Source organism: Saccopteryx leptura, chromosome 2, assembly GCF_036850995.1.
Source record: "Saccopteryx leptura isolate mSacLep1 chromosome 2, mSacLep1_pri_phased_curated, whole genome shotgun sequence".
Taxonomy (NCBI): Eukaryota; Metazoa; Chordata; class Mammalia; order Chiroptera; family Emballonuridae; genus Saccopteryx; species Saccopteryx leptura.
This window is the reverse complement of record NC_089504.1, coordinates 239,861,933-239,887,892: the sequence shown is the minus strand read 5'-3', so window position 1 is coordinate 239,887,892 and position 25,960 is coordinate 239,861,933. Positions and strand designations below refer to the sequence as shown.

The 25,960-nt window shown below is 50.5% G+C and overlaps 1 protein-coding gene across 1 annotated transcript in view; it reads right to left on the bottom strand.

Moving 5' to 3' along the window:
- The window catches only part of KSR2 (kinase suppressor of ras 2), a 301,392-nt gene that overhangs the window by 61,484 nt on the left and 213,948 nt on the right, over positions 1–25,960 (bottom strand). The window contains exons 6-9 of the mRNA XM_066370811.1: positions 25,843–25,912; positions 23,234–23,317; positions 9,430–9,497; positions 6,631–6,749 (exon numbers count right to left, since the gene is read on the bottom strand). Of these exons, the coding sequence (XP_066226908.1) occupies positions 6,631–6,749; positions 9,430–9,497; positions 23,234–23,317; positions 25,843–25,912 (341 nt within the window). The remainder of the gene's footprint in view (positions 1–6,630; positions 6,750–9,429; positions 9,498–23,233; positions 23,318–25,842; positions 25,913–25,960) is intronic.

Below are 25,960 nucleotides of genomic sequence, written 5' to 3'. Positions count from 1 at the left end.
GTTTAGAAAAAACAGTCTCTGCAGATACAATTAACATCAGGATCTCGGGATGAGATCATCCTGGGTTAGTTAGGGTGGGCCCTAAATCCAATGTCAAGGTTCCTCGAAAGAAACCGGAAAAGAGAGATACACACAGAGGAAAAGGCCACATGAACATGGAGGTAGAGGTTGGACTGATGCCCCTACAAGCCGGGTTGCCTGAGCCACCCGAGGTTAGGAGAAAGGCACAGAATGGATTCTCCCTCAGGGTCTCCAGAAGGACCCAGCCCTGCCCAGCCCTTGATGTCAGACTTCCGGCTTCCAGAACTGTAAGAGCGCAAATGTCTGCTGTGTTAGCTACCCAGGTGGTGGTCCTCTGTGTGCCAGACAAAGGGAAAAAAGAAAGGAAAAATGAAAGGAGGAGAGCTGGAGGGGTAGAGAGGACAAGAGAGGAAAGGAGGAAGCCCCATCTCCTCCTACTAGACTGTGTCTTACTCATGTTGCAATCTGCATAACTTAGCAGAAAAACAAAAGCTAAGAGGTGGCTAGTAAGTGTTACATGAATGAATGAATGAATAAATGAATGAATGAATGAATGAGGAAAGACAGATGGAAGAAGAGATGAAGGAAGGGAGAGGAGGAACTGCCTTTATGGAGAAAGGAGTCACGTCATTCTCATCTGTGTAGGTCAGGGCTAATGTGAACAAACAGAATCATCAAAAGAGAGAGCCGCATGTGGTGCCCACTTTCCCCAGCAGAATATCTATGACAGGAGGGGAAATGCCTCCACAGGTCACACTCCGACCTGTGTCCCCAGGGGACCAGCAGCTGGAGGCTGTGCTCCGTCAGAGGGAAACTCAAACCGCCACATCACGCAGGAAAGGGCTAATGGCAGCTGCGATGTGGACACACCCCTCAGAGACCATCCGGTCCAGGCCATCTATTCTATAGACCAGGACACCGAGACCCAGCGACGGGGACACCGAGACCCAGCGACGGGGAGACCGAGACCCAGCGACGGGGAGTGACGTGGTGGGGTCATACAGCGAGTTAATGGTCCAGGGCCCAACCTCTAGCCCAGAAGCAGAAACACAAAGTTGTGCCAAGTGATAAGAAACTCACATGTGTCTCTGGGACTCAAAGAGGAGCACGTTCATCTCCCAGGTCCCCCTTTTGCCAACCTGTGCCCTGATTCAGACACAGAGCTGATGGTATCTGCCTCTCCCATGGGGGTTTTCCAAAGGAAACTGCCCCCACCCTCCCACCCAGTAGACTTTGGGGAGTGGACCGTCCTAAACAGTTCTACTTGTTTTATGATCACCACGGCCTGTTTCCAACCCAGGACCGTAGGTCAGGACATAATGGCAGCTGGTCTGAGACCTACACATGAGCTGGGCCAGTAGGAAAAATGTAGAAATGAAGGCAGAGAGGAGATGAGGTTCAGAGAGAACAGAGGAGCCACAACAAGCCAGAAACCAACTAAAGCTGAAGCCATGAAGAGTAGGAACCATATGGTGACAGAAGCGATGATGAGAAAAGATGAGAGCAGAGGTTGAGGAAGCCGGCCGCCAGCCACAGCCCAGAGCAGACCCACACACCCACACACAGCAGCCGAGTCACGGCCATAACAGAGGGCCGGAACAATGATCCCCGGTCCAGCTGCAGGTTCAAGGGGCTGGCCTGACACAACACTGTCCTCCGTGTCTCGTTTCCTGAGGTCCGGCGCCTAACACGTGACTTCCCTTTCACTTGCTGCTGCATGCCCATCCTCATGATGGACGATTCTTTGCTGAGCCAGCTTAGGTGGGTCTCTGTTGCTGACAACCAGCTGAAAAAGGCAGGCCAGCACACGGCCACTCCAAACAGCTTGTCGGGGCAGGCAGATCTCCCACCTTGGGGACCACTGCAGATGGGGTTTGTGATGTCTGATGGGGAAGCTCAAGTGTTGCAGACTGGTCTCTCAGGGAGCTGGCAGATGCTGCACTGCTGCTGCTTCTCCATCCTTCTCCATCTCCTCCCCCTCCATCTCCCTCCTCCTCCTCAATCTACCCCCTCCTCCTCCATCTCCTCTCCCTCCATCCCCCTCCTCCTCCTCAATCTACCCCCTCCTCCATCTCTTCCCCCTCCATCCCCTCCTCCTCCTCAATCTACCCCCTCCTCCTCCATCTCCCTCCTCCTCCATCTCCCTTCTCCTCCTCAATCTACCCCCTCCTCCTCCATCTCCTCCCCCTCCATTTCCCTCCTCCTCCTCCTCAACCTACCCCCTCCTCCTCCATCTCCCTCCTCCTCCATCTCCCTTCTCCTCCTCAATCTACCCCCTCCTCCTCTATCTCCTCTCCCTCCATCCCCCTCCTCCTCCTCAATCTACCCCCTCCTCCATCTCTTCCCCCTCCATCCCCCTCCTCCTCCTCAATCTACCCCCTCATCCTCCATCTCCCTCCTCCTCCTCAATCTACCCCCTCCTCCATCTCTTCCCCCTCCATCCCCCTCCTCCTCCTCAATCTACCCCCTCCTCTTCCATCTCCCTCCTCCTCCTCAATCTACCCCCTCCTCTTCCATCTCCCTCCTCCTCCTCAATCTACCCCCTCATCCTCCATCTCCCTCCTCCTCCTCAATCTACCCCCTCCTCTTCCATCTTCCTCCTCCTCCTCAATCTACCCCCTCCTCCTCCATCTCCTCCCCCTCCATCTCCCTCCTCCTCAATCTACCCCCTCATCCTCCATCTCCCTCCTCCTCCTCAATCTACCCCCTCATCTTCCATCTCCCTCCTCCTCCTCAATCTACCCCCTCCTCCTCCATCTCCTCCCCCTCCATCTCCCTCCTCCTCAATCTACCCCCTCCTCTTCCATCTCCCTCCTCCTCCTCAATCTACCCCCTCCTCTTCCATCTTCCTCCTCCTCCTCAATCTACCCCCTCATCCTCCATCTCCCTCCTCCTCCTCAATCTACCCCTCCTCCTTCATCTCCTTCCCCTCTATCTCCCTCCTCCTCCTCCATCCTCTTCCTCCTTCTCCTCTTCCTCCATCTTCCCCTTCTCCTTCTCCCCTTCTCCTCCATCTTTCTCCTTCTCTTCCTTCTTCTTTCCTTCCTTTCCTCCTCCACTCTTTCTTCCTCTCTTCCTCTTTCTTCTTCTTTCTTCCTCCTATTCTTCCTTCTGCTCCTCTTCCTTTCTACCTCCCTCTTCTTCTTTCACTTCCTCCTTTTCTTCTCCCTCCTCCACCCTCTTTCTTCTTCCTAATCTTCCTTCTCTCCCTCTTCCTCATCCTCTTCTTCATCATCAAGCTATTTCCATGCCCTGATTATCCAGTGTTGGACTAAAACTCTTTGCACTTAACACTGTATCCAGTCCTCCCCACAATCCCAACATAGCATCTCCCACGACACTTCTCATGTCACAGAGGGGAAACCAGGGCCAGGAGATCCTGCTCCGATCATAGAGCAAGTGAAGGAAATGAGTTTCAATCTTTCTGACTCAAAAGTGCACAGTCTAACCATTCTGCTGGGTGAGAAGGCTGGGCTTCCGTGAACCCGGACTGACTGAGCCAGACAGGAGGGGAGACAGACAGCAATGAGAAGGAAATCTTCAGGCCAAATTGGCTTGGAAATCTATTGCACTAACCACATCATTGCCTGACAAAAAGAATCTCCGTGAAGTCAGTGAGAAGAGAAAGAGGGGGAAAGTAACCCAGCCCTGTGACAGATCCTGTCCTAGTTCATGTCAGAGCCACTGTCTAAACATAGGTTAATTTATTTCTCTTATCAAATTCTCCCGCTGGCAGACAAGCAGAACAAAGCCGCTGTCACTGATCTATCTGACCCGTATTTCTGTCCCATCTGATACCGAGAGGCTCACTGGGCCTATAGAACTAGAGGGAGAGGTTTTGAGATGGCTCTGAGCTCCTCGTTCCCCCAAGACGTCAAAAGGATGGGTTATAGACATGCAGTTACTTCCCAGGAAGCCCCCGTGCAAGCCCCCTCTCCTAGAGACCTATGTCTTTTGCAAAGAACAAAGGGAAAATGGAACCAGCCTGAAATTTTGATTGGAAGCCCCAGGATTTAAGGTGATGATAGAAGCTAGAATTAGCTGGACACTTACCATGTGCCAAGGAACAGCACTATCATGTTGATTATTTCATTCATCTCCACAATAATTCTCCGGTGCTTTTATATACATCATAGACATTTTAAAACACGGCCACAAATTCCTTGGACTCTTCTCATCAACAGGACGGGATCTACGTCTCCTCCCATTGAATCTGAGTAGGCTGTGACTGCATCCATCAGTCGAGTACAATAGAATCATCACTGCCATCCCTTAGCTCGTGCAAGCCAGAACCATCAATGCATGGACTTACTTGCCAGGTTATAAAAGCCCATGTAGCTTCCACCTTGTTTGCTGAGACAGTCGCTCTTCAAACCCTGAGCAGCCGTGTAAGAGCCCAAGATGCTGAAGCAGCCATAGTGTGAGGAAGACCAAGCCACAAGGCACATCCACATGTAGGTGCTCCTGCAGAGTTTCTACAGAGCCCAGGCTTTGACTCCTCCCAGCCCAGGCACCAGGCTTGTGAGTGAAGGAGCCTCTAGATCGGGGACTGGCAAACATTTTCTTGAAATGGCCAGACAGTAAATATATCAGGTTCTGTGAGCCATGTGGTCTCTGTTGGAAGGCCTCAATTAGGCCATTGTAGCATGAAAACAGCCATAAACAATAAGAATGTGGCTTGTTCCAATACAACTTTTATTCACAAAAACAGGTAGTCAACTGAATTTGGCCTGTTAAGCCATAGTTGCCAATTCCTGTTCTAGATCTTTCCAGCTCCCCACTGTGGAGGTTTTCCCAGTTGAGTCCCCGGGCATTATAAAGCAGAGGCAAACAATCCTTGTTGTACTGCTTCTTAATCTCTGACCTACAGACCCCACGAGCATAATTCAAGGCTTGTAGTCTTACACTACTAAGCTCGAGGTGGTGTTTGTATAGTAGTGCATAACTGGAACGTACCCATTTTACACACAGGAAAACTGAGACTCAGAGAGATTCAGTTACTTGCCCAGAGTCTCACAGCCATGGCTGGCTGTTAGGTTTCCCTGATTTTAGAAGCCACGCTCTCAACTGCTAAGATGATGCCACAAGCAACCAGATGGTGAATGACCGAGATCTAGTAGTAGAAACGGTGGGTGACAGCATGAGAGGGAAAGAACATACGGGTTTGGTGAGGAGGCATGCCAAAGGAGGTCAGAGATGGAGGGGGGACCAGCTAGGCACTGTCTTGCAGGCTGCAGTAAGGAGTTTGTTTTCTAAAAGCCACTGGGTTCCCTTCGTCTCCCTCTCTCTGCTGGATGGTTTTTAAGCAGAGGTGACATGACTTAAATTACATTCATTACAAATCACTCCACTGGCCCTGGCTGATTGGCTCAGTGGTAGAGCGTCACCCCTGCGCTCTACCTGGATGTCCCAGGTTTGATTCCCGGTCAGGGCACACAGGAGAAGCGCCCATCTGCTTTCCACCCCTCCCCTTCTCCCTTCTCTCTATCTCTCTCTTCTTTTCCCACAGCCATAGCTCAGTTGGAGCAAGTTGGCCCTGGGCGCTGAGGATGGCTTTATAGCCTTGCCTCAGGCACTAAAATAGCTCGATAGCCGAGCAATGGAGCAATGCCCCAGATGGGCAAAGCATCACCCCCTGGTGGGCATGCTGTGTGGATCCCGGTCAGGCGCATGCAGGAGTCCGTCTCTCTGCTCCCCACTTCTTACTTAAGAATCACTCTAGCTGCTGTGCAGAGAATAGACCAAGAGGACCATACCCTCTCTAGCCTTACGCAGAGAAGTGAGATAGTGCCTTGCCGCTGAGAAGTCACGATGCTCATCTGGGTCCTGACCAGAGGTTGGTGACCTGCCATGCACCTGGGCTGATCTATACTTTGTCCACCTTTGATGCCATGCACGAAGGTATTATGGGGCCTGAGAAATCACTTGTTGGCTTGTACAATTCCTGCCTCCTACTGTGGGGCTGGAAGCATCCGTGGGAGAGCTTTGGTGCAGTCAGACCAACAGACTAAACAGAGGATATGGAAATCACACTGAAAAATTTCAGGCCACATTGGAAAGAAAGAGGCAGAGAGTGGCCCACATCTGAGGACCAGCTGGACATCAAGCCAAGCGGCTGCGGCTCAGAGCGCAGGGCCCCCCACACATATCCGTCTGCCCGGTCTCCAGCAGGAGCTCAGGAACAGACCCCTGTCCCTCGTTGGTTCGATTCCACAGATGTGTCAGAAAACCCAGAACCACCTGCAAAGCTAATCCCGGCAGCTGGTGAAACACCTGACAGAGCAGAGTGTGAGGTCCGGACGGCTACAGAGCCCACCTCGGGCTCTCCTGCTATCCCTGCTGTACCCTCCTCAGCACGCTCACTCCCTCTCATTTCCACGGGCCCGCTCCCTACACCAGACAGGATCCTGGGCCACTCACTCTCCACTGACGGCCGGTGCCCCCCACGCCTGACTCACACCAACCACACAGAATTGGGAGAGCCAGGCAGGCTGGGACGTGAGGGCAATGCTCTCAGACTGGTCCACTGCGTCCTGCTTCAGAACCTCCCTCCCTCCCTCCTGTGGCGGCAGCCCCAGCACGCCCAGCCCAGCAGAACCCCAGCCTCACCTTGTTGATTTTGTTGGTTTTGGGGAGCGTCTGACTGATGTGCAGGTCCGAATAGCGGGGTGGCTTTCGCAGAGGGTTGTTGATGTCACACGGGACTGACTCCGTCCGGACTAACCTTGCTGGATCCGTAGGGGTAAAAACAGCGATTTGGGAGTTTAAGTATCACTTTGGCTTTATACTGTTACTCCAGGACAGCAGAGCTCAGGTCCCAGCTCGAAGGCCCACCCCAAGGCTAGAAGGGAATTCACTAAACATGACAGTTGTCATGTCACAGTAGTGAGTAACATCGAGAGTTCTCCAGATTTTTGTCGGTTTGCTTGTTTGTTAGTTTTGTACAGTCAATCTACGACTTGACCACAACAAATTATAATAATAAAACCAAAGCTATCAGTTTGTTTTCAATATCACAATGTCTCACATTGGTGCTCATTTCAGAACTGAACCTCCTTTGAAATACAAGAGTTCCTGATTTCTTGGGGTCCGTAAGCAGTGGACAAGCTGCTCATCGTGGCCGCCTACCCCCGCCCTGTATGACCTTCGTATTGGGATCATCTTTCGTGACTTGTGGGGTTTCTCGGGCTTGCACAGACTGTTGCACATCAGAACACATTCGTCCTAATCAAGGCCACCGTGGGTCCCTAAAGGAAAGGCTCAGTTTTCCCAGCCTGCCTTTCTGCGACATCCTCAAACCACACAAAGACCTGGGGACATGGCTGGTGCTAACTCCAAACCTCATCCTCCAATTATTGTTATTGTTATTGCAGGGACGGGCGGGGGTGTTTGTGGAAAAGTTAACACTGACTGTGGTCTGATCTGAGGACTTCATTGCTCTGCTTAGCCTGAGCTCCCATTGCCATAGAAACCAACTCTACTTCCAACTGCCTACTGACAATGGGGTGAGGGCAGCAGAAACCTAGGCGGACTTCTGGGAAGTTCCATTTGCCTCTCACGTACACAGCGGGCACGGCTGTGAAAGCGGGTGGGAGGGAGCCCTCCCCCGGATGTCAGCCTTGGAGAACAGGTGGCCCTCCAGCCGGCTGGTCTGGTCTCCGTGTGGGTGGCGGGCGCCTGAGGGGCCCACCACGGACAGGTATCTGGTGGGAGGTGATGTCCCCAACAAAGCAGACCCACGACAAGGGTTCAAGAACAGGAGGACTCGGGTTTAAAACAGCCTCGTTGAGTGTGGACCGTTGTTCAGGGAACAGATGCTTCTTAATCGAGGGTGTGGAGTGGGACTGGGCACGAGAAGGGAGGTGAAGAGTTTCCCTTCACTCGCCGTTTCCCCTTCTTGTGGAGCTAAGAAAGCAAGGATCACTGAACACCAACAGCCCGCTGGTTTGGGGACACATCTCAGCACTTTTGGTGGCCGTCTGCCTCCTTCTTTAGCTCTCCCCTGAGTTCATTCTAGGCCGGGGCAAGTCCCCCTGAGTGGGCACTGACCAAGGCCAAGGAGGTCGGGGGCAGGGGGTAGCAGGGAGGAGGCCAGCAAGAATTTTTAAACTTTGAATCGGTTGATAATGTTTGAAAATAAGCACGTGGCACACAAAACTAGTTAGGCTTTCCTTTGAAATATGAGAAATGCTGCCACGTGGGTGCATGTCGTTGCTGGTGTGACTGTCCTCCGGAAGGCGCCGGGGCGCGCTCTCCGCTTCACATGGCCCCATCTGGCAGCTCCTCTTATTTAGGGGACTCTCTGGGTCCCGGGAGGCATCTGAGTTTGTACCTCCTACTCTAGTGCAGTGCTTCTCTGCCTCAAAGTGCACGGGACTCAGGTGCAGACCTGGTTAGAATGAAGATTCCAATTTAGCAGGTCAGGGACGGCAGCACCAAGGTCCCGGTGATTCTGAGATGGCTGGTCCTTGGACCACACTTTTAACAGCAAGGGTGTGGACCAGCAATGGAAGTGCTGGTTATCTGTACTATGCAATATGGTGGCCACATGAGGCTACGGAGCCCTGAAATGTGGCTGGTGTCACCGAGTCATTCAATTTCTATTTTTACTTCAGTTTAATTCATCTAAATTTAAGTAGATGCGGCCAGTAGATGCTGTATTGAACAGCACCGACCTAGAGAGGTCCCCAGTGGATGACCTGCTATGTAGATCATGGAGTCGGGATGACACCCCACAGGACGAGCATTGGGCACCATTTGGAAAGCTGGACCACAAAACTTCGCAAGGAGGCGCCTCCTACTGAGCCTTCAGCAGGTAAGGAAAGTCTTTCTTTCTAGTCTTTCCTTCCAGCTAAACTGATCTTGCTTTTGTACAGTAAACAGCTGGTAGCGGCTCTCCCAAAGGTCGCTGTTACCTTCCTGCCTGGACAGTCCAGCCCAGACACTCCCAGGGCCCCAGAGGACAGGACACAGACAGCCCAACCAACAGGTCCAACCCAGACCTCTGCCCACACCCACTTCTGCAGGGCCGACTGACTGGATTTGAAGAGCACATAATGGAGAAACACTCGCCAGCACCCTTCTCAGTGGGAAGGAGGAGCAATGGGATTGAGGGAAAGAGGGGAGAGTGGAAATTATGAGAAGAGACAAAAAGGAGAGGAAATGAATCTGGGAGCTCAAGTTTCAGAGAGACCAGTTCCAAGGGTAAGAAGTAGGGAGAGCAGAGATGAAGGCTGGACTGAGGAGACAGATGTCAGAAGGGTGACAGAGGGAAAGAAAGGAGACAAGCCAGTATCAGGGGATCGGGAGGTATCCAGAACTGGCCTGGATGGGACAGTGATCTTGAATGGCCTGTGGGATCCCCCCACCCCACCCCCAACCTTAGGGCAGCATGTGTTAAATACTTACCTCCTCGGTGGATGATGAGGAGATGACAGGGCGGGGCTTCTTTGGTGCATTTGTTGTGGCACTTTAACCTGAGAGAAAGAGAGAGAAGGAAGAATGGGTGGATGGATGGACGGATGGATGAATGAATGATGGACAGATGGATGATGGAGGATGAATGATGGAGAATGATGGATGGATGGATGATGGATGGATGACAGATAGATCGATGATAGATGGATGATGGACAGATGGATGGGTTATGGACAGATGGATGATAGAAAGATAGATGATGGATGGATGGATGGATGGATGGTTGGATGATAGATGGATGATGGAAGATGGAGGATGGATGGATGGATGGATGGATGGATATTGGATGGATGGATGATGGAGGATGGGGGATGGAGGATGGATGGATGGATAAATGGATGGATAATGGGTGGATGGATAAATGGATGGATAATAGATGGATGGATGGATAATGGATGGATGGATAATGGATGGATGGATGATGGGTAGATGGATAGATGGATGATGGATGGATGGAGGATGGTTGGATAGACAAACAAATGGACAAACGGTTGAATAAATGGATGGGTGGGTAGATAGGTGTATAGGCAAAAGCAGAGTGAATTTTTTGAACACTTTTGACAATCCAATATGGTGACACTTTCAGCCATGACAGTCATGTCAAGTGCTATATCAAAACTGAGGTAACGGAGTATAACCCGAATGCCCTTAGGAGGGACTTGAAATGCCCTAAACCACACGTCTGAACACTCAAATAAGGACTCCATCTGGACACCAACATAAGTGCGACTGCCAATCTTTGTGGACTATAAGAACTCAGAACTCTGACCACCCAACGTTCAAGCTTGGCTGTACCATGGGTCACGCTTGGAGCTCTGCAGGATTTCCAGCCCACTGGACATGTGCCATCACTGTAGCCACCTGGCTTCAAACTGATGCCAGCCTCTCCAACTGCGGACACCACCAGTAACCAGGATTTAGTGTCAGATGCTTGCTGTTTACTTCTATTGCACAAGCTCCCCCTCTCTGTGTGTAACATGCATATGACTCTATTGGCTTATTGGAGAGGTCTCCCTTAGTAAACTTGACATTGTGGAAAAGCACAAATCTGTGTGAGTGACTCCTTCCAGGGTTACTCCCTTGCTCATGACAGTGGGTAGGTGATGAATGGAGAGATTGATGGGTGGGTGGGTGGTTGAAAGGAATGCCCCAGTGGATCAGAAAGCCCCAGTGGTACAGTGGATACCAAGATGTGAGATGAGATCGGGCAGCTACTGAAAAGGCATAACCCTGGCACCCAGGAAATTAACTCTGGGTCAGCCCTGGGTGGCCAAGAGTAGGAACCAGCTTCAACAGCACCCACTTCATGCTATGAAAAACACTTTCCCCTATCATATCTTTTTTTATCACCATCATCATCATCCAATCTTAATAATCATCTACCATTTACTTGAAGACTCATTTGACAACCATCACACAAACATTTTACATATACAATGTCACTGGATCTTTATAACAACCTTATGAAATGGATCTTATTATCAGTTCCATTTTACAGATGAAAAAACTGAGATTAACTGATTTATCCTGGCAGCAAACCTGGAGCTGGGTCCGTGGTACCAGAGGTGGCCTCTCATTTTCCTTAAAGGCTCTAGCTCTGGGAGACAGCCCACCAAGGCTTCCAATTAGGATGAGATTAGTAACAGGTATTAAATTTAAGATTTTAGAGTCAAAATGCCACCTTGCTCTGCACCATACCAGTGCCGGACTGCAAAAGGATATTAAAAATCCCAAGCTGACTATGCCTGGCTCTGACATTTTCTTTCAGAGTTTTCTATGGATAGGATGGATACATCCCACGGGAGATGTCACCTGCAGCATTCTGGATTCCTTCACCATTCTTGTGGGCACCAGCCTGACTTCCAACAGCCAATGTCTTTGCCTGAAGGTAGTCTCAGATTGCTGAGAGGTTTAATAGGACAATAAATACTCTGTACCAAGAAGTAGGAACTTTAGATTTGCTCTCTGCCCTCTTCCCCTGTAGGGATCTGCTAGCTCTCTTAAACAAAAAGTTTGAACATGAACTTGACATTGACTCTCCCATTAGTCTAAGCCAGTGGTTCTCAAAGCAGAGTCCCCAGACCAGCAGCATCAGCACCATCTGGGAACTTCTCAAAAATGCCACTTCTAGCCCCCAGTTCTGCTGACTCAAGCCTTCCTCCAGGTGAATCTAATGCGCTCAAGTGTGGGAACTGCTGGCCTTGTTGATGGTTTTGGGTTTTCTGTGCACATTTCTCCCATTCTTCTTGTGTTCAGTCTTTTACGGCCCTAAATAGTCCACACACACACACACACACACACACACACACACACACACACAGGATGGACAGCGGGGGGGGGGGGGGGCAGGAAAAGGGATTCCAACAGGTTCCAAATGTTTTGGGCCAGGTCAAGGCTGCTCGGTTCAGGGGTCAGAAGTTAAAGGTTGATGAGGCTGAAGTGAAGAAAACAGAAGTGATGAAATCAGGAAGAAGGGGAGGTGGATCGGATCCCCTGGTGCTCTGACAAGGACTCTAGTCTACAGCGCTGAGAAGGCACCGGAGTCTCTGGACAACTGCGACTCAGTCAGATGGATGTTTGGGAGACCCTGAGATGGGAAACCGCTAATGCCAGATGACAACCAAACCAAGAAGTTTCCAAACCCCACCCTGGAAGCTTCCAGAAAGAAAACTGTTCCTTTCTGCCACCCGCACTGACGAGCCTCCCCTAACAAGCCCAGCTGGGAGGCTGCCTGCGGACACGAAGGAGCCCATTTGCCCCTGGGGCAGCACCATGAAGCAGCAATTTAACACAACCTTTGGACCATGTCTGAATCAGGAGGTGACAGGCGAGAGGGCCAGGCATCTCGGCCCATTTCCTGCCTCCCCCTGGCACTCGCCCTGGTTGCTTCCCTCACAGGAATGGCAAAACCCTCCTCCACCTCTGGCTGAGGCATGGGAGGCACGGTTTCGGAGGGCAGTGCTGGGCACGGGAGCGCAGTGCTGGGCACGGGAGCACAGTGCCAGCTCACGCAGAACGCCAGAGAGAACCATCTCCGACGCCCAGACGCTCACCCTGCGCACGGAGGTTCAGGTGTCATCAGCTGGCAGTCACACACCCGGGATCTGCTGACCGAGTCGGCAAGACGGCTCAGTGCTGAAACCACGCAGACCCTGGAGGGCGGGGGGCCCGGAGACTGAGGCCAAACTCCCACACGATGCAGACATTGTGCCCCACAGATGAAGAACCATTTTCCCCATGGGAAATATGCACGATTCCACCCAAATTAGACTTCTCCTTTTCACTACCCATGAAAAGCTATGAGCATACAACGTATCGGTAGACCACCTGCTTCTGGATCGGTTCCCCAAGGCTCGCCCTCCAAGGTCCTGACTCACTAACTGAAGGTGAATTTCTAGCAAGTGTACTCCAGGTCTCCAGGATGACCACATAAAAAGGAAACGTTCTCCCTCCCAGATAAGAGATGTCTAGGAGCCTACATCTTGCAGAATACAGCATTCTCCCTGCCACAAACAAACACACAAAAAGGCGGGTAAATGAGGTCAGGATAGTATACAGAAGAAATCTGGGTTCAAATCCTGACACCAGAACATTCTGGCTGTGAGAACTTGGACAAGTGGCTGACTGGGTCTGAGCCTCAGTTTCTCTATCTGTGAAGTGAGGACAATCATCACATCTGCCTCACAGGGCTGCAGCAAGGACTAAGGATGCGACACAAATAGGGGCCTAGGGCAAATGCTGCAAGGAGCAGGCGCCGTCCTTTTTACTACGGTAGTTGTTATTACTGCCAGTTCGTGCAGCAAGCCCTCAGACCCTCTGCGGGACGATCTTCTCTGGCTTGAAGTGCCGGGGCCCTGAAACAACTGAGGGGGGATTGGGTGATGAATATGCCGGTCTCCTCTCTCTTGAGTGGGACAACTGAAGGGTGTTTCAAGGTAGGATTGGCCCCCAAATGCCCACTTCTTCGAGGCTCCTGTGCTAACTGCCTATTTTTCCATCTCACTCCCCCACCCTCCTACTGGTGTGGCCTGGGATCTTCTCCCTAATAAACCAAGCCTCTGTCCTTGAATCCTGTCTCAAGGTCTGTAAAGACATGGAAGGTCAATTAGGTAAGACACGATGATTGTTACAAGAGTCAATAATCCCGAAGCCCTCCTACCAAACCAAACACTCTGCTCACTGTCCCCTCTGTGCCTCTGCAGCCCACAGTTTTTTGTTTTTTGTTTTTGACAGAGACAGAGAGAGAATCAGAGACAGAAACAGGGACAGACAGACAGGAAGGGAGAGAGGTGAGAAACATCAATTCTTCATTGCAGCACCTTAGTTGTTCATTGATTGCTTTCTCATACGTGCCTTGACCAGGGGGCTCCAGCAGAGTGAGTAACCCCTTGCTGAAGCCAGAAACCTTGGGCTCAAGCCAGTGACCATGGGGTTGTGTCTATGATCCCACACTCAAGCCGGTGAGCCCATGCTCAAGCTGGTGAGCCTATGCTCAAGCCAGATAAGCCCATGCTCAAGCTGGTGACCTTGAGGTTTCGAACCTCGGTCCCCCACATCCCAGTCCAACGTTCTATCCACTGCACCACTGCCTGGTCAAGCTGCTTCCCACAGTTTTTAATGACTTAGGTTCCCAGGTGCTCTGTTCCAGAGAGAGGAAAAGGGGGATCTGGGGAGCGCCCGTGGATGACCCAGGACAGACGTCTGTACCAGACGTGGCCCAGAGGAGCACCAGGATTTAGAATGGTAGCTCCGGGCAACTCCCAGGCACCGGGGAAGGCTGTACGTGGTAGAAAGCTAGGGCTTCAGAATCAAGCTGACCTGAGCTTGAATCATGATTCTACCCATCCCAGATGAAGGAGACTTCCGTCGGACTTGCCAGGGCCCAGGGCCCTCACTCAAACTGTGACAAGGATCACAGAAGGAAATGCCCAGGTAAGTACCCACGTAGGCAGCCAACAGGCCTATGTTTCCGCGTGCAGGGCTAAAACCATCCAGTGTGCACAGGGTCTGCCAGGTGGGCCCCACGCAGCCTGGAAACTTGGAAAGAATTTATTTAAAACTTTCAATGAAAATGGTTCATCTTTTTTCTTTTAACTTCCAAGGCTAATAGGATAAGCTTCAGTTATCGAGAAAAGTTGCTTATGTGGAACATCTCATTCCCCAAAGGCGCTGCTGGCTAAATGAGACATCTCTCCGTCTGAAAATTAAATATGTGAATTCATCTAGAGGGCAGGATCTGGGTCTTCCTCATCTGTGCAGCTCCCTTTCCTACCCGTCCCGCCCCTTCCCCCAGCGCCCGGCCTGGTGGCTGGTGCCTAACATGCCGAATAAATATTGGAGAGATGGGGGAGAGGAGGAAGGAAGAAAAAGGGAGGACTGACAGGTGGGAAATAGAGCATTAATAGTCCCTATCAAAAAAAATATTTTTTGAAAAATGATGTCTGTGTCCTATCAATCGTATCCCTTGAAGTTTGTGAAATGCAAGTATGGCCTTCTCTGCATTCCCTCCTTTCTGCCCTCTCTCGTCCCCCACAGGGGATGGTGGGGGACAGGGATTTGACCAGAAGCAGACTGACATCCTGTGTTTTGCCCAGGAACTGTGGGGACAAATGGCCCCTTTAGGAATGGCTCTGCTGTCTCCTTAGTGGATCTGTCATGGCCCCTGCAGCCCCGGGGAGCAGACATGAGCCCAGAGCTTGGCTTGGGGCTGGGATCAGAACCTGAGCCTTCCAGGAGGGAAACCGGGCCAGCCTCGTGCTGGAGAGAACAGCCGTGTCCTTTTCAAATGGTTCATTGGGCAGTTCTGGCCAGTTTATCTAACGTTTGCTCTGCCCAAACCCCTGATTTCTCTTACTTCCTCTCACTCCACACCAGCTCACTTTGCAGTCCTTCCACCGGGCGGGTGGGAGTTCTCAAATAACCTGGCCCCTGAGAGCTGACTGAAGAAATGCTTAAGGAACACCGGCTTTGGGCCAGGCACTCCCACACCGTCCGTTTACTCTGAGCAGCGATGCAGCGAGAGTGGACACCACTGTGCCCATTTCAAAGTCAAGAGGACTGAGGCTCCGTAAGCAGCCCGATCATACAAGACAGCAAAGGGCAGAGGTTGGTGGCTCAACGGTGCTGCAGCCCCAGGCAGGACAAGGGGAGGGAGGAGAGGGAAGCAAGGGACGGGGCAGAGTCGTATCATCAGACCGGATTTCTATTCCGAGAGCAAGGGGGGGGGGGGGGGACCAATAGGATTTTTAAACAGGAAAGTGAAGGCTGGATGAGCATTTTGGAAAGGCCCCCAAGTTCCCCTCTCTGTCTCTCCTACTTCCTGCCTCTGCTTCTCTTTCCCTCAGTCACTGAACCAAGTGCTCCTCAAGACTTGCAAAAGCAGGAAACCAAATCATTACCTCCTCTGCCTTGGGGCTCGCTTCACAGAATAGCCCAACCCAGCAGTTTTGTCTCATTTTGGTTCCCCTGTGGTCCCATATCTGAGCCAAATGCTTCTAGAAGCGCCTCCATATGTTCTCAGTGAAGGATGTCGAAACACCCCTTCCCTTACTGCTGACAACTCAGTGGGGCTGACCTCTTTGGCCGATAATTCGAATGGAGAAAAACCCAACAACGTAAGTGAGGAAGGTGCTGGGAGTCTGAATATATAAATCAGGCCACGGGCGCCAGTGTTGTAATCAGGAAAGTCCCAGCACCGCACTCTCCCCAGGGGACACACTATGGAAACTGGAAGTTTCTGAGCTGTGGGGATGTCCCTCTGACCACCTCACCCCCCAGTTCCCCTAAGAGAGGACAGAGTGACTACAGAGTGACCACAGAGTCGCCTGGGCTCCCAGGACCTGGAGGTGTTTATCAGAGAGGGATGAGAACAAGACTAATAGCCCCGGTCCAAGGTCAGGCTAAGATCGAGTCTCACAGTCTGTTTCGGTCACTCTGTTCAAGGAGAAGCAGAGTGGGGGCTGGCATTTGTTGCCGCCCTGCTGTGTGGCCAGCCCTTTGCTCATGTAAAGTAGGTAGCAGTCCAGGATCTTGTATTAGAGGGATTGAAAGTTTGAGGAGCAGATCTACCCACCATGAGTATTTGCATCAGCTATTTACTCCCGAAGGTCTCTGTTTCCTCATCTGTAAAATGGGGATAATAATAGACCCTACCTACCATGGATGGTTGTTGCAAGGGTTTAATGAGATCATGCATGTAAAATGGTCAGCAAAATGTCTTGCACTTAGTAAGTCCTCAACACATGATAACACCATCACTATCACCACCATCATCACCATCACTACTATCATCACCACCATCACCATCACTACTATCATCACCACCATCACCATCACCACCTTCACATCACTATCAGCACCATCATCATCACATCACTATCATCACCATCACCATCACCATCATCACCATCATCATCATCACATCACCACATCACATCACCAACATCACCATCATCACATCCCAATATCACCATCATTACCATCACCATTACCATCACCACCACCACCACCACAATCACCTCACTATCACCATCATCACTACCACCATCATCATCATCACCACATTCAACCCCCAGCTCAGCCCCTAGTAAAATTATAATCATCCCTCACACACAACTGTAATTGGACCCACATTTTTGCTTATAATAGGTAAAAATGCATGTAAGGAACCATTAATACCCATTACAATTATTGCAAACACTGAACCATTTCTATTAATGGAAAAGTAAGTTTCGGGCTTAGAGCTGGTGATCTCCAAAATGCATGCTCATAATTATATCCTGCCAATATCCTGCCCATTGTGTAAATTCCTGAAGCTTCCTGGAAACTCCACAGCAGCTGCAACGTGGGCGCTCACCATTCTCCAGCTTTTCCAGGGCTCGGAGAATGAGTGCGCCCAGTGCTCAGACCAGCCATGGCTTCCTCCACACTTTCATCTCCTCATCAAGAGCTACGGGGACGGACGTACAGGGCAAGAAGGGAACCGAAGGGGCACGTGAAATCCAAGGGAAAAGATCCATTAGCAGAGCACAATGGGATAAAGGAATACGTAGCTCATTCCAACAAAAATTAGGAAAGCAATCCCTTAGGTGAAGAGAAAGGAATGTGGGCATGACCAGCCAGGCGGGAGGAGAGGGGACTTGTAGGAAGTACATGAAAACACTTCTGGAATAAACTGAAATTCCTGTGCTGGTTAACTCAGGTTTCCAAACACCTTTCTAGGGAAATGCTTATGGGCCTCAATCCTACAGAAGAAAGCAGTGACCTTCCTTGGAACGCGTAAGAGGCACAGACCGGCCTCGAGCCAAGCTGGGTCACCTGGAACACAGGACCTACTGTGCTCGACCCGGAAAAGTCCCAGACAAACCAAGATGTTTGATCGCTTTGTAGTCTGTTGGACATTTTAGCAGTAGCACTCTACTGCTGGCATCATTCTTAAACCCAGAGGAAGGGCCATCCCGACCCCAACATTCTCCTCTCCTTGGCTCTGTGCTCTGTAAGTGACTCCAGCAGGATAGGAGCCTCGGAGTTCCGAGCGGTGGGGCTGACAGGCAGTGAGTGGTCCCCTACCCTGGCCTGGAGCCTCAGGAAGCAGCAGCATGAGTCATAGCAGCCGGCCCTGTGCTGTGACTGCAGAGCAGAATCAATCTCCTCTCGACCAGGGCCCTCCTGGTCCTAACAATTGCAACACACACTCAAGCCCCTATACGTCCTGATTCGTCTTTGCCCGTGCTGTTTCCTTAGCCCAGAACACCCTCTCTCCTGCTCTACCTGCCAACCCCATTCTTCCTCGCCATGCGCTTTTCTGCAAGAAACGCAGGTAGGCATGGGCAGGCTCCAAGGAAGCAGCCCTCAGCTCCACACAGACCTGAGGAAGGGCCCGGGAACAAGGGAAAGATGCAGATAACGCTTGATGGGGGGCTAGGAAACCCGTCAGCCTCTCCCTGCAAAAGCCAACTCCAGCCAGCTGAACCCACAGTTATCAGACAATACCCAGATTGTGCTGACATCCGACCACTTAGAGCGAAACTTTGTTCTGCACTCATGAACCTATTAGATGAAAACGCCTCGATTCAGATAACTGCAAATTGCTTTCTGAGCATAATTTCCCATTAGTTCATTAATCTCTCTATTCAGAATGCCAACAAGACAGCTGATGATGATTCCAGAGGAAGTGGGCATGAAACTGAAGCAGGAGGAATGGGGGTTAGACATTCAGAAGGATCCTGGCTTCCTGGGTGGGGTACCCCCAAAATTAATTTGCAAAGTTAGGAACAGTATTCATTTTTGTTTGCTAAGGCCTTACAAGTAAGGGACAAGTACTAGGCTGAGGATTTTCCCTTATTCATCTCACTGATTAAAAAAATTAATCTAGTGAGATATATGTAATTGTTAGTTATTACTTATTAATTAGACACGATCTAAATAATGTCTAATGATTTTCCTCTTTCTATGGAGGAAGCAACTGAGGCTCAGAAGTGGTTTCCCACCAGTTAGTGGCAGAGTAAGGATTCACATACACACATATAGGTGTGTGTGTGTGTGTGTGTGTGTGTGTTCCTAGCCTGGGTTTCTAGTCGCTCCTTATATTTTCCATCATCACACAAATATACTGCTCACAAAAAATAAGGTATATTTCAAAATGAATATAGAGTGATAAAATATCCCCTAATTTTTGTGAGCAGTATATGTACTCACGATTGACTATAGAGACAAGGATGAACAAGGCTCACGTCTACAAGGGCAGCAACAGGGGAACAGCCGGAAAAGTAACCAGTAAAGAATAACCAGGCTGTAATAACAAACAAACAAACAACCTTTACACAAAACAGTTTGACTCTTATCCAACTACTCTGTTTCTATAGAATAGCTGTTCTCAAATGTGGTCCCAGAACCACCTGGGACCTTGTTAGACATTCACATTCTTGGGCCCCGCCCTAGATCTGCTGAATCAGAGAGTCTGGGGGTGAGCCCAGGACACAGGGCTTTAATCAGCCTCCAGGGGATTCTGATGGGCTCAAGGCTGGGACCCACAATCCAGGAAAAAGGGAAACTGGCTTCGCCAGGGAATTTGAAGACTACCTGGAGCAGTGCTTCTCAACCTTTAACGTGCAGGAGGATCACCGGGATGATCTTAAAACTTAGACTCTCCCACTGCAGGTCTGGGGTGCAGCACCTGACTCCGCATTTCTAACCGGTTCTCAGCTGGTGCTGACACTGCCTGAACAAAAACAACCAAAACCAACCAACTCATTGTCTTCAGGGCAGATTCAAATCCAAGTTGGGAAATCCTTTAGGAAAACAGGAAATGACCTGCACCAGAAGCTACTGTTTCCCCCAACACTCCACTCAGGTTTAAGGCCTTCCCTGAGCACTGCCATTAAAATTGCAGCTCGTTCCCAAGGCCTTCTTGTCTCCCTTTTCTGCTCTGTTCTTCTCCTTAGGACTGCAGCATCATCTGAATAGATGATCTATTTGATGAATTAGCTTTCTTTACTGCCTGTACCCTTCCACCCCATCCCACCAGCTTGTAAGTTCCATGAGGGCAGAGGGTCTGTCTGTTTCATCCACTCATACTTTCCTTGTGCCTAGGGCAATGCCTGGTGCATAGTAGGTGCTCAGTAAACATTAAGTAAGTAAATGAACAAAGGCTTCCGCCCACTTTTTTCTTTTTTTTTTTCTTTTCATTTTTCCGAAGCTGGAAACGGGGAGGCAGTCAGACAGACTCCTGCATGCGCCAGGGGGCAATGTTCTGCCCCTCTGGGGTGTCGCTCTGTTGCATCCAGAGCCATTCTAGCACCTGAGGCAGCGACCACAGAGCCATCCCCAGCGTCCGGGCCATCTTTGCTCCAATGGAGCCTCGGCTGTGGGAAGGGAAGAGAGAGACAGAGAGGAAGGAGAGGGGGAGGGGTAGAGAAGCAGATGGGCGCTTCTCCTGTGTGCCCTAGCCAGGAATCGAACCCGGGACTCCTGCACGCCACGCCGACGCTCTACCGCTGAGCCAACCAGCCAGGGCCGACTTTTTTCTAAGAAGCTGCCTCTCCAGTCTTGGCACCACCTCTCCGAAATTCCACCTGGCCCTGTCCTTTTCGCACGCACTTCAGTTTCACTAAACTTTATTTCTCTATAGCTGCGTCTTCCCTAAAATCCTTGGCAGTGGGGCCTGTGTGTTACCCGTTTCCGTTCCTCCTCCAACCCTTCGATCTGTCCATCACTGTTTCCAAAATGTTTACACCTTTGAAAACATATGACAAAGGACCATCCATCCTTCTGCTCTTAATGCAAAAGCTGCAGGATTTTACTCATAGAGAGTAAGTTCAAATTTCAGCTGGTGCCAGCAGTAATGTGTGCCCATCGTCCTGGAGATAACTTGATACCCTGTCGTAGTGACACAGGTTCAATGTCAAAATTCCTGAAGCATGCTGGAACTCTGCAGCAGTGACAGGCCCTGCTTTCGCCATTGGGGCGGATTTTCTAAGGGCCAAGCGAATCGGTGTCCACGGCACAGGGCAAGCATGGCTTGGTTTGAATTCTGCCACTTTGCCACCAGAAGCTCTTTTTGTACAAGGTGGAGTGAGGAGGAAAGTTCTGCGATAAAACATTGTGACCTGGGAGCAAGGACATTTCACTGACTCCTTCCAACAGCTCTGTGGCAGTGGTGGGTGGTCATATCACGCCCACTTTGCACGTAAGAAAACTGAGGTTGCAGACAACCAGTGTCTTGCTCAAGCTCACACAGGGAGCTCAGGGATGGAGCTGGGACTCACACTCAGTTCTGGCTGCTTCCAGAGTCTGTGCTTCTCGCCACCAGCCCTCCTCCCCAGCTCCCAACCGCCTCCCCAACCCTTAGGCAGGTCTGACCCTTTGCTCACTGCTTCTAGAACAGACAACAGAAGCAAAGGCCTTCTCAGGGTTCCTGCATCTTGTGCTGAAAATTAAACGGGCTCAGGAAGTGTTCTGCCTTGCTGACTCCTGACTGTGTCCCTGTCACCTAATTACCTGACTTCAAAGCCTCCACTCTGCAGGTGAGAGGATGTGAAGGCTGCTGTTCCTCCCACAGAACACGGTGTGACTACACACAGATGAGACAGGCCCCCGGAGCAGCTGGTGTTTGGGGGACATCAGACAGCCTTCTGGTTGGACCCGAGGGCCTGGCCTTGTGCCTCTCCAAGTCAGCAAGACCAGGGGCTGCCATGCTGGGGGTCCACCTGAGAGCTCGGGTCTACAGAAGACCAAGGTGGGGATGCAGGCCTCCAAACACGAATGCTTGGTAATTACCGCCCTGTCTGTCTTCCCTGATATCCATGGAGCGGAAGGCTCCTTAGGAGCTGGAACTAATTAACCTTTCCCACAGGAAATGGAGCCCTCAGTTACCTTGACCGTTCAGGTGAGACCTGCAGGCCGTGGGGAGAGTGAGCCCCCGCCCCTGCGGCCAGCCCAGCTCCATCACAAAGCAGGGATGTGAGGAGACTTAAAGGAACCCAAGTGAGAGCTCCCGGCCTCAGCTGGATAAAGCTACAGGGGAAAGAAGGCTTCCTGCCATCTTTTAAACTAAGTGGCTCCTATTAGCAAACAGATGTACATTCATTTGTAACTCTTAGATAGAGCTGAGTGTTATTGACTGTTTTGCAGTAATTGGGCCACAGGGGATATTTCATACACATTGACTGAAGGAGAGAGGGAGGCCAGGCAGAGAGGCATTTGCGACCTTTGACGGAGGACAGACAGAACATGGAGCCTGCCACCGGGAGACGGCCCTTAGCGCTGATTGCCTGAACGCTTACCGCCTCATCAGGCAAGTATGAGCATTACTCCTCTCATGCAGATGAAAATACTAGGAACAGAAATGTGAGGTGACTTGCCCAAGGTCACACAGCTAGAAAGTAACAGAGCCAGGATTTGAACCCATCTTAGTCTGACCCAGGAGCCTATGTTGGGTACCACAGTTGTCCCACTGCCTCCCTACCTTTTGCCGGTCATGCCCTGGAACATGTGTGTGGAAGTGGGGTGCAGGGAGAAGTTGAGACTGATATGATGTCCCAGAAAAGACAGGCGTTAGGTACCAGGGTTCAAGTCCTGACTGCTACTTCCTAGCTATTTGACCTCAGGTGGGTGACCTACCCTTGCCAGGACTCAACTTTCACATCTGTAAAATGGGGAGAATCCCAACACCTGACCCCTGTCTCAGAGGAGAAAAAATAAAGGAGAAAAAGGCTTCACAGACTCCAACTCAGAGAATGGCAAACTGCAGCTGAGGGGCCCACGCCAGCCTGCAGAGTATTTTATATAAATTAAAGTTTTACGGGAACACATAAATTTGTCGTGCCCATGTGGAAATTGTCTCTGACTGCTTTTGAAGTCCATGGCAGAGCTGAGGAGCTTGTAAGAGCAACACTAGGGCCAGCAAAGCCTAGAATGTTTACGACCTGGTCAGTTGAGAGAAGGTCTGCTGACCCGATCTCAGAGGCTGGGAAGACGCAAGGGGCCGCCATGCCTCTTCAGACAGCATTCTGCATTCCTAGCGTCGTTCATTAGCTCAGGTTTACATTCAGAACTGTTCCCCTTGAGCCCTTACCCAAATACACAGGTTCACTTAAAATCTATTTCCAAAAAACAGAGCCAGCAACTCTCCCAAAAGTCCCAAAAGAGCAAACTCCCATAGGCTGTTTCAGAGTCCAACATGGCCCTCTCCGCCATCAGGCACGGAGAAAAGATGCTTCCAGGTACAGCCACTTACTTGCAATTTTTACACTTGAGGCCAAAAAGCATCCCTTTCCCACAGACTGTGCATGTCTGAGACATCCAGTACTTCGTGGAAAACCTGTGGAAAAGAGACAGACAATGTTCAAGGGCAAGGTGATGGTAACTGACCTGTCTCTACTCTACAAGGATGAACCACTTAAAGGATAAATAAGCACATGGGCCCTGGATTCCTGTCCTGCTTCTTCTGAGACAGGTGATTTAATCAACTTGCTTAAACCACTGGAGCCTCGGTTTTCTCATCTGTAAAGTGGGGATAATAACAGTATCGACCTCATAGGCTGTTGGGAAGATTAAGCAGGTCATGAGTGTCAGGGGTTTCACACAGCGCCCAGCACATAGTAAGCATTCAGTGAATTGGGTTGTGATTATACTATTACCTAATCATTCCTGTCATTCATTCATTCAACAAATATTGCCTGATGTCCCACTATGTGCCAAGTTCAGTTCTGGGACAGAGTGATGGAAGGAGCTGGAACTGTTCTTGCAGCCTCCAAAGCAAGGTGGGGCCTCCTGGGAGTTCAGCCAAGTCATTGCCCATCACTGCTAATCATGTCACCTGGGAAGCTCCAAGAGGGGGCCACCTCCCTAACAAGCTGAGACCACAAACTCTGGTAGCAGAGTCCCCTACAATGAAAGTCTTTTCAGAACATCAGCTCACCTCTCACCCCAACCACCACCACTTGCTGCAACCAAGGCAGTTTGGAGGCATCTGATTGATATACAGCTACAAACCAGCAGGAACAGAGATGCATTAGATGTACTCCCCTCCCCCACAATTGTTGCCAGGGTACTTTTTTCTCCAAGAGATAAGGAGCAGCTGAGCCAGGGGGTGGAGCTGAGCCAAGGGAATGACCAATCCAGGGGTGGAGCTAAGATAGGGGGTGGAGCTGAGCCAGGGGCATGACCAATCCAAGGATGGAGCTCCAACTTAGGGGTGGAGCTAAAACAGGTGGTGGTGGAGCTTAGCCAGGGCATGGTCATCTGAGCTAAGTGCATGGCCAATCCAGGGGTGGAGCTGAACCAGGGGGTAATAGGAAGAAAGAAACAAAAAATAGCCGCCGCCCCATTGATGCCTGTCTCTGCATCTCACTGCCTGCACACTGATGTGCCTGTCACATCTTTCTTACTACTTTCCTCCACTATTTTCTTATTTGAGACTAAACAACTGTCCTGTCAACATAGTTCTTTCAAGAACTCTTGATGAGATGCCTTTCCGGGACCACGTGCTCCTTGCCGCCTCACCCGGCTATGGTGATGTGTCTTGTCGGCCCCTGGTACTGCCCACCCTCCCACCACCTGCATGGCCCTAATCTCTCCATACTGCCATCGTCTGTTAACTGTTTAACCCAGGGGCAGTCAACCTTTTTACACCCACCACCCACTTTTGTATCTCTGTTAGTAGTAAAATTTGCTAACCGCCCTCTGGTTCCACAGTAATGGTGATTTATAAAGTAGGGAAGTAACTTTACTTTATAAAAATTTATAAAGCAGAGTTACAGCAAGTTAAAGCATATAATAATAATTACTTACCAAGTACTTTATGTCAGATTTTCGCTAAGTTTGGCAGAATAAATCTTCATAAAACAACTTACTATAGTTAAATCTATCTTTTTATTTATACTTTGGTTGCTCTGCTACCGCCCACCATGAAAGCTGGACCACCCACTAGTGGGCGGTAGGGACCAGGCTGACTACCACTGTTCTAACCCTCCGGTAGGCCGGAAGCTCCCCAAGGGCCCAGGCCCTGCGTCTCGCTCAGTCCTATAGCCATAGCACAGAATTTCTCTGCAGACACAAGTGGAAAGAATCCGTGAATGAGTGAACCAGTCCCTCAGCTTGTTCACGGAGGTCCTGGTACAGAGAAAACTCTCAGCAGCGGTGTTCAAAAAACACAAAGTACTGAGGTCAATGAGCTTATAAACCCATCACTTAATCATCCAGTGCCTCCGTTTCCCTATCCGTCAAATGGGCAATGACCACACATGTGCCATTTACCCCACTGTTATGTGTGAGGAGATTGTGAGAATAATGAGATAAAATGTGGAAAGAACTTCTTACAAGGGACAACTGGTAGGTACAAATCCCTCTCCTGAAAAGGGAAGGTGCACCCCTGCGAAGGTGTACCCCTGCGCCCAGCCTAGCTGGGGCTCACGCCTGACTTACACCATCCAATCTTGTGTCTTCTGGGTGAGGAGAGCCCCAAACTAGGATGTAAAGCATCTGTTTTGACAATGATACCATTTATTGAATGGTTATTGTGTGCCAGAGATTTGGCTTAGCACTTTACTATTATCTCATTTAATTTCCATGACCACTTTACCTGATGAGAACATTGAGCCTCAGAAAGGGTAAGTAACTTCCTCAAGGTTGCAAAGCTTTACTTGCTAGGATCAGAACACTGGTCAGTCTGACTCCAAAGCCCTGGCTTTTAACCATCAGGTGCTAATTTCACAAGGGCGGGGTTAATCAGGTGCAGACTTCTCAGTCCCTGGCTGCCACATCGAGGTTCAGCCTGGCACACAAGAAAGGGTGAGGATCTGACCCACTCCAAGGGGTCAGAGTGCACACAGGATTCCAGCCTACCTGTGCTTGATGGAGTTGCCAAGATCTCTGCGGGGGATCTGTGGGGACCAGCGTGGCACCGACAGCGTATCTGCGGGGAGAAAAGAGGGAAGGAGGAGAGCCTGTTACACAGGGGTTC